Below are 8,152 nucleotides of genomic sequence, written 5' to 3' on the forward strand. Positions count from 1 at the left end.
TGAGGACTACAAAGTATTCTGATAACAACATAAAACTGCAGTAGGTAGAGGGCTGGAGCACACACTGCTGGGTATCAGTTCAGACAGCTGTTCCTCTCTCCAGGTTTTGTTTGATCTCAGCCGTGTACTTCCCGTAGAAGCGCTCCGCCTTCTTATTGAACTTGGCATTTCTCTCATTGATGTAATCAATGTCTGCGTCGTCGTTGTAAGGACGTCTGCGGCTGTACTTCTCACGTTTCTCAATCCTGGAAGACAAGTGTTGGTGTGTGAAGGCCTGCGGGTGGGGCTGTGGGCTTAATTAAGAAATGTCACGTACAGAAATGGAGCTGCTGTCTCATTTACTTACTGTTTTTCAAGATCTGCAACCATTCTGTCAATCCCTTCCTTATCTGGCACGTGAGTTCCATGGAGCAGGCTGTCAGATGTTGGATAGAGTGCTTCACCACTGGACAACAGTAGAAGATGAGCAGCAGTTTATAATGTGGTATTGACTGAGATGCACTTCAAGTATTTCTATTGGAGTGCACACGTGGGTATCTCTGATACCAAGTCTGCCTCTTAAACCCTGCAGAGCTTTCAAAAATGAAACCAAAAGAACACACACAAAAAAAAACCCCAAAAAAGAAAACAACTTGTGCATCAAAATGATTTCCCATTGACACAATGCTGCTGAAAGCCAGCCATGATGGGCTTGAAAGGAAAAACACCTCAAACTGCAATGCTATCTTCTACCTATTGAAGTAGAGAGGGGAAGGAGTAGACTATCAAGCAGGTGATGCATCTTAGAGTCATGCTAAAGTACAAAGAGTACGTGTGAGAGCATCAGTGATCAGAGGACTGAAGTGGCACTTACTACTGCTCCTTCAGCTTCTCGTACTGCTCCAGGTCAGGTTTGATCTGCCTAGTCAGCCTCTGGTACTGCCTCAACTGAGCAGCTGCGTAATCTTCAGAAGAAAACAAATTACTGTTAAGCTGAAGTCTTCTATGTCACAATTCAGTTCACAATTTGAATATTAACTAAGGTGTTCATTAAGAACGCAGACAATTATGTAGTTAAACCTACCTGAGAATCCTAGATCTGGATTTTTCCTCCTCTTTTTCCTTTCCCATCTCTCTGCGTCCTCAGCACTGATCTCTAACAGCTTAACTCGCTCGTAGTCCTCTCCTCTTGCTGCACATTCCTAACAGAGCACAAATGCTGAGCAATAATGTAACGCCCAAGGATTAAACTCGAGCTTTATATGGATCAATCCGGTCAGCCTCTGATGCAGAATTAATTAAAAAATGCATAATCAAAGGCTTAATTAAGTTTTCTTTGGGGGAGGTGAGGAAACACTACCCGAGGCAGCTCCTGTAAAAGCTCTCCAGCCTCCTGTCAGGGACAGGAGTGTTGCTGCAGGGCTCCAGAAAGCCACAACTATGCCCTTCTTACCTTCTTCTTCTCCTCTACCTTCAGCTCCCACTCCAGCCGAGCTTTCTTGGCCTCCCAGTTCGGCGGTAACTTGAGCCTTTTATCTTCCTCCACCACTTCCTGGTGATTCAGCTTGCGAGCCTCGTTCTAGGAACAAAAGATCAGTTAACAACCTGATGACGTAACAGTGCTCCATCACAAAAACGACTACAGTAAACAAAAACCAGATCCTAGGTGACGGAAGCAGCTCGCTCAGTGAGCTGCACAAGGCCGAGCCCTGCTTCCTGCCCCAGGAAAGGCTCCAAAATCAATCCCCCCCTGCTCCGTACGGGGAGGACTGAATCGGCAAAGGGAACGAATCCCCGAGGGGCGGCAGCGTGCCCAACCGACCCACGCCCGACCTGAACTGGAAACCCCCGCTCCCCCATTGCTTCCCCCCCCCCCCCCCCCCTCCCGTAACACGGGCAGCGCGCGTGAAAACGGTCCCGGCCCCGTCCCGTCCCGTACCCGCTTCAAGTGGAGCTCGCGGAACTTCCGCAGCTGCTCTTCTCGCTTCGCCGCCGCCGCCGCCGCCGCCGGGCCGGGCTGCGCCTCGTCCTCCGAGCCCGAGGAGCCCTGAAACAACCCCATTCAGCCACCGACGCGGAGAAGGGCCGGCAGCCCCTCCCCCAACCCACGCCTCACCGCATCACCGGGGTCCCCCAAACCGCTCAGAGACGTCACCGCCGCCGCCATTCCGCACAGAAAGCACTTCCGCTTCCGCCCCAACACGGACTTCCGCTTCCTCCCAACACGCGTCTCCCCGGGGCTGTGCTCTCCTCGAGCGCCCCCCGGCGGACGGGAGGTACCGGCGCCCCGGTGGGGCTGGCTCCTCTTCCTCAGCCCGGGGATGCGTTGTGATGAGGAGCGGTCCGGAGACCGACAGAGGACCGTCTGGAGAGCGATCTTAACATTCCTGATGTGCTGAAGACGCCGATAGATGCCGGGCAGGCAGCGGCTGAGGGCGTGAGATAACCCTGTGCTCAACAAACACCGCTAAATCGATGCATATCTACACGTTCTCCCTGCTGGGGAATCAATGGGGCGATGTAAACCTGCTCAAAGCGAGGAAGCAGCACGTGTGGGGGGTACTGACAAGCCCATAGACACTCATCTCTGTGTGTGCAGCATTGCACAGCCAACTCTCTACAGAAAGATTCAAGAGTTTGCATTTTTTCTTGAAGAAACGCCCCAAACCCCGGAAGGTTTGGGGCTGTGTCATACACTGATCTTCTGAGCTCCAGCCTTCCTTCCAGCAGAGGGAAATGCAGCACAAGCAGTGCAGCTCTGGCGCGCACAGCGATCTCTGTTCTCTTTTAACTTCAGTTTCTGCCACTGGCAAAGTCTGGTTCACGCTGAGCGATTAAAAATATCAAATATGGAGTTACCCAGAGAGGAGTTGGGGGAAGAAACCCAACCGTAGTGGGAGCAGAGCTGTGAAGCTGAGCTGCCGGGGCCACAAACAGGAGGTGGAGGGCTCTTACCTGGTCCTAATGACTGTGTCTCCAGTGTTTGTGCAGAACAGCCCCACTTGTGTGCCCTAATTCAGTGCTTGGCTTCAGGGGCCATGTCCATCCCCACAGCGTGTGGGATCCAGCCTCCAACTTTGGATCGTAGAGCTTTTTGGGAGTGGAGGAGGATGTGTCAGCCGGGCCCTGCAGCTCCCCCATATAGGACCGTTCCTTATGGGGCACTCATACAATGTCCCATGATGCCTGAGCTCTAGGTCACTCCTCACCCGCTCCAAGCAGGTGGTAACAAAGGCTGAGCAGGAGGGAAGGAAGGCAGCTCAGCCCCAAAACAGAGGGGTGACCACAACCCAGCTGTCCCTCTGCAAAGTGGGGCCATATTTAACCTTGGCAAACTGGGTGGCTTCTGTGGGTTGTGCAGCCCTGACCCAGCCGAGCCCTGAGCTCGGCGCAGCTCTTTTTCCCTTCTCACTGCCATCAAGCAGTTATAAAAGAAACTCAAGAGGTTTTCCTGGCTTGTATGCCTGTATGGATTCACTTCTGGATCTGATGCCAGCTCAGGGAACCCAACTCCTGGTGCAGGTGCTGAGTGTGTCCTTGGCTCAATGACACCACTGCAAATCACATCCTGGCCTGAAAGAGCAGGGAATGCACCCAAAGGGATGGGTCCTGCGCAGGCTGACAGTGAGTACACGCAGATCTGCTCTCGCTGTCATTTACAGTTAATTTATTTTTAGATTTCAAAAATGTTTTTATTTCTCATGCGCACAGAATTGGCACTGGGTGTTTTTGGGTTTTTTTTTTTGGGTTGTAGCTGACTCCATTGTCTTCTCCAGTTATGCCTCCCCTGCAGTGCCGAAATGAAAAATTCCAGTTACACATTGTACAGGGGATGGGAGCTCGGAGGAACTGACTCATCTTGGTTATATTTGTCTTTTTCAAAGGGGAAGGTCCTGTTTGAGTGAGGGGCGGTGGGGGAGCAGCATCAGTTATCTCCCACCCGCTACAGCAAACCTGAGGTTGTCATCAGGGGTCCGTGGGGTGCCCAGACAGTGCCCTCTGTGAGTGCACCCTGGCGTGTTCACAGCATGGAGCTTTTGGGGCTGCTCCAACAGTCCGGGTAGCAGGAAAGGGTGCGTGCTGAGCTGTTTCTCAGAAAAACAGCAGTGGCTCCAATGTGACAGAGGCCACCACGCGCTCCCTAGGACTCAGCCAAGCCTGTGTGCCCCGTAGGTAGCGAGCCCTGGCTCTGAGGACAGTTCCCACTCACAGGGCTTGGCTGAGCCCCCCCGGGGGTCTGCCACTGCTCCTGGCGTCATGGAGAGTGTGAGGACAGAGCCCAGAAGGGTTTGTGCTGCTCATCCTCATGCCAGGGAGGCAGAAAGGGAGGATGCTGCTGGTTCCAGCTACAGCAGTTTTTATGCAGGGAGGAAAAACACACACTGCGGTTTAAGTGAGGTGCTGCTGTACACTCTGCTCACTCTGCTCAGGTGGTGCTTAAAACCCTTCCCTTCTCCTGAGCTGGAGTACCACACGTTGATCAGCATCCCTGCCCCAAAACGACAGCCTTGCAGTGCTGCTTCTGCTCTGCAGTGCTGCCTCCAGCTCTGTGCTCGCAGGGCTGATCTGCTGCAGCTCCCAAGGCAAAGCTGCATGAGCAGTGCTGTGCTATGGGCTTGCTGGGAGCTGGATCTGCCATGCCATGGCTTGGACGTGCATTGCTGTGGCTCAGCTGTGCTGTGCTGCGGTTTGCGTGTGCGTCACCACAACCCAGCCCCACAGCCACAGTGTGGAGCTGCTGGTCAGCCCTGTGGCACGTGGGCATTGCTCAGGGTGTGGGCACTGCTAGAAGAAGCAGGGACTGTGGGTGCCCCATCCCTGGAGGTGCCTGAGGCTGTGGGTAAGGTTGTGGGCAGCCTGAACTGGTGGGGATCACCCAGCCCACAGCAGAGATGGGCCTGGAGGGGCTCTGGGGTCCCTTCCAACCCAACCACTTCATCATTCTCTGTCCTGCAGGCGACCTGTGTGGGTGCAGCCCCCCAGCTGCTGCGTGCTGCGTCGGTGCTGTCAAATACCATGTGCCACATGGGCTTCTTGCGTGTCAGAAGGGAGCAGTGAGCGTGCTGGGGGATGCGATAAGGCCCCGGCATGCGGTGGCGTGAGCACAGCTCTCCTGCTCGGTCCCAGCAGCTGCTGGAGCTGCTTCCACTTCCTGCCCAGCCCTGTGCAGTGCGGCTCCGTGCTGTTCAACAGCTGCCGCTCTCCATCCTGTTTCGTGATGAAAGGTGCTTTAGAAGCGGAAGGACGTTCTGATGAACAGGAGGAATGATGTACAGGCAGGGCTGGTGACAAGGCTCATCCCGGTCCTGGTGCTTGTGATGGGTGGCAGAGCTGGGGGAAGGATGTCCTTAGGGGTGGGAGAACCCCTTCCCTGCTGCTGATTTTGGGGAAGCTGTGGGGTGTCTGTGTTGTGGGGTGCCTGAGCAGCATGGGGCCAGCAAGGTACGGGCTGTGCCTGCAGTGTTCCTGCCTGGCCACACTGCAAAGCCCTTTGCAAGCAGAGGCGTTGGGTAAAGGGAGGGGGAAATCAGACCTAGAACTTGCAGAGGACCAAATCAAACCTGCAAGACTGCAATTGATCCAGTGAGATGGATCCAGGGAGACCTCACTGAAGTCTTCCAGTACTGGAAGGGATCCTACAAGCAGGAGGGGGAGTGACTTTTTACATGGTCTGATAGGGACGGGACAAGTGGCAATGGATCTGAACTAAAAGAGGGCAGATTTCAGTTAGATGTTAGGAAGAACTGTTCAATTAGAAGGTGGTGAGGCACTGGCACTGCTGCCCAGAGCTGCAGGTGCCTTATCCCTGGAGGTGTACATGGCCGCAGATGGTCAGTCTGAGCTGGTGTGGTGCACACACCCCATGGTGGGGGCTGAAACTAGATGGTCTGTAAGGTCCCCTCCAACTTCAGCCATTCCGTAATTCTATGATTGGAGATAAAATTAATCAGGACATATTTATTGGCCAAAACATTTCTAATGTGCTGCTGTATTGCATGTAGTCACAAGCCACGAAGAAATTTGGAAAGGGGAAAAGTGAAGACTTCTGCAAGGAGAAGCTGGTTTCCTTTCAGTCCCATTCCTTTCCATCATAGAATACAGTTTGTGTCCTATTGGGTTGCAATTATAATCTTTCAGATCAGACACATAATCATTGGGCTGAAGAGCAAAAAGTACCTGGGTAATGTGTTTAACAGAAATTAACTTGGTTACGTGTGTACTCTATTGAAAATGAGAAAGTGCTGATGGTCAAAATCAATTCCTCCACAGCCAAATTACTGCAGGCCCGGCTTAGGGTTTCAGCTAAATGCTCAACCCTCAAACAATGATCCTAATTGTATTGAATTAGGCTCCTGATCATATAGTTCAAATGATGGTTTGCGTGGTGGGCAAAGTGGAAGGCTCACCCCACTGGGGGGTGGTGGATGAGCTGTGCCCAGCGTCCCCTTGCCACGTCACATCACATGGGGCTGGGATTGCTGCTCAGGTTGGGATGCTGGGATGGAGGATAGGTGCAGCCCTAAGGGAGAGGAGAATGAGCAGCGATGCATCCCACTGCTGCTGACCCCAGCACTGTGATGCACCCAAAACCCCGTGTTGTGGCTGAGGGTCCTGTGGAGGTGGTACAGGTGCACCCCTCGCCTTCTCCTTGTTGGTAAATCATATCGTTTCCATGGGGTGGTGATGTTTCTTTTGGAGACTTCTTAAGTGCCTGCAGAGCAGGGCAGCTCGCTGCAGCGCTCAGCTCCTGCCCGGTTACATCTTTTCCCTTAAAAGCCGGAACCTTGTGGAGTTTCCTGGATGAGAGCACCTCGGTCATTAACTGTGAATTTCAAATGAAGCAGATTTACAGTATATATCAAAGAAATATGCCACTGCAGAACAGTGGGAGAGCTACAGGGCTGCTTGGCAGCGTTTCACCCTCTTTCAAGCTCAGATTGGGAACAGCTGACCCATGTGCTGCCCTTGAGCATCCCTCATCATGCAGAGGGATCGTGCTCTGTGTGGCCAACACAGGAGGCACCACTGGGCCCCACTGGGATGGGGATAACTCTGCGGGTCCCCAAACCCAGCAGCAGCACGGATCCATCCGTGGGGACAGGTGCTCCTCCGGGGGAACACAAGTGGCAATTCATTAACTGTCAGTAAGCAGGAAGGATGGGACCTGTGGTCCCACTATTGCAAGAAAGAGGGGGAGGGGGGGGGAAGAAGGGAGTGGTGGGCAGCTCGGAGGAGGCACGCCCATTGGGAAGCACCCAGGGGATATAGGACCTTGGAGGTGCTCCTCCCTGCACCCCACAGGGATCCCCAGCCCGGCCCTGCAGTGCTCCTGGCGTTGTCCCATAGGCAGAGGTGGCTGCAGAGCTGTGGGTCACGTCACGTCTTCTCGGATCGATGCACATTTTGGTGTGTGAGTTATTAGCCCGCTGTCATAAACCATTTCAAAACCACAAAAGTAAAAGAATAAATCTCCCTGTTTGCCTCCTGCGCGTTGTTTTTCAGTACCAAAGTCCCTCTGGGCATCTGCTCAATATCGCGTCCTCCAAACCCCTGCACAAATCACCAAGATGAAGCCAGATTTGGGGGATTTTAGCCAAGTTCTGCTGGTTTCCAGCACTTGGTGTTGTGCGAGGAACCCCCTCAGCCCCTCACCCCTGAGTCGCCGTTTGCAGCCGAGCGCCGATGTTCATTTTGATGCATTTTTGCCGCGGCAGAGATTGAGCTCTTCCCATCTGATTATCACTTTCTTGTGACCCCCCCCACGTGGGAAGCACACTTCAGCTGTCATTAAATATTAAAGGCCAGCTGGTGCTGGTAAGCAGCAGCACCTCACCCTGAGCTGTGCTCCATCAGCAGCACAGTGGGACAGCTCTCCCAGTGCTCCCAGTACAGCGCAGTGGGGCTGCAGTCCCCCTGTCCTGTACTCCTTGTGCTGCTGGGATGTGGCAGGTGCTGCCGATTGGATTTCTTCTGAGGGCCGATTTCGGTCCCTAAAGTGTTAAGTGAGTGCTAAGCCTTATAAAATTACCCTTTCTGCTACTATTTCTGCACAAAAGGCTTTCGGCGACAAGATATGCCAAAGCATCTGATGAAGTAATATGTCTATTCTCATTTGTGACATTTATTATTAACAGGGAGAGAAAGAGAAAAAGAAAAAGAAGCCCAGCCAGAA

The 8,152-nt window shown here is 53.2% G+C and overlaps 1 protein-coding gene across 1 annotated transcript; it reads right to left on the reverse strand.

Annotated features, from left to right (window-relative positions):
• Nucleotides 1–53: 53 nt before the first annotated feature.
• On the reverse strand, nucleotides 54–2,048 carry SYF2 (SYF2 pre-mRNA splicing factor). Its single transcript, XM_065744577.1, has 6 exons — nucleotides 1,919–2,048; nucleotides 1,433–1,558; nucleotides 1,064–1,181; nucleotides 854–944; nucleotides 347–445; nucleotides 54–245 (listed from the first exon to the last, which is right to left on the reverse strand). Exons 1-6 carry the CDS (start codon nucleotides 2,039–2,041, stop codon nucleotides 80–82), a joined length of 723 nt encoding a protein of 240 aa, XP_065600649.1. The 5' UTR covers nucleotides 2,042–2,048; the 3' UTR covers nucleotides 54–79.
• Nucleotides 2,049–8,152: the final 6,104 nt, after the last annotated feature.

This window comes from Cyrtonyx montezumae, unplaced genomic scaffold, assembly GCF_038088225.1.
Source record: "Cyrtonyx montezumae isolate F1298 unplaced genomic scaffold, pur_monq_1.0 scaffold_31, whole genome shotgun sequence".
In the NCBI taxonomy this organism is placed as follows: domain Eukaryota; kingdom Metazoa; phylum Chordata; class Aves; order Galliformes; family Odontophoridae; genus Cyrtonyx; species Cyrtonyx montezumae.

Coding starts and splice junctions, on each gene's coding strand:
- SYF2 (XM_065744577.1), bottom strand. CDS start 2,041: ATGGGGTTGTTTCAGGGCTCCTCGGGCTCGGAGGACGAGGCGCAGCCC. Junction 446..853: donor GAGAAGCTGAAGGAGCAGTA/GTAAGTGCCACT, acceptor ACTGTTGTCCAG/TGGTGAAGCACTCTATCCAA. Junction 246..346: donor GTTGCAGATCTTGAAAAACA/GTAAGTAAATGA, acceptor CTTGTCTTCCAG/GATTGAGAAACGTGAGAAGT.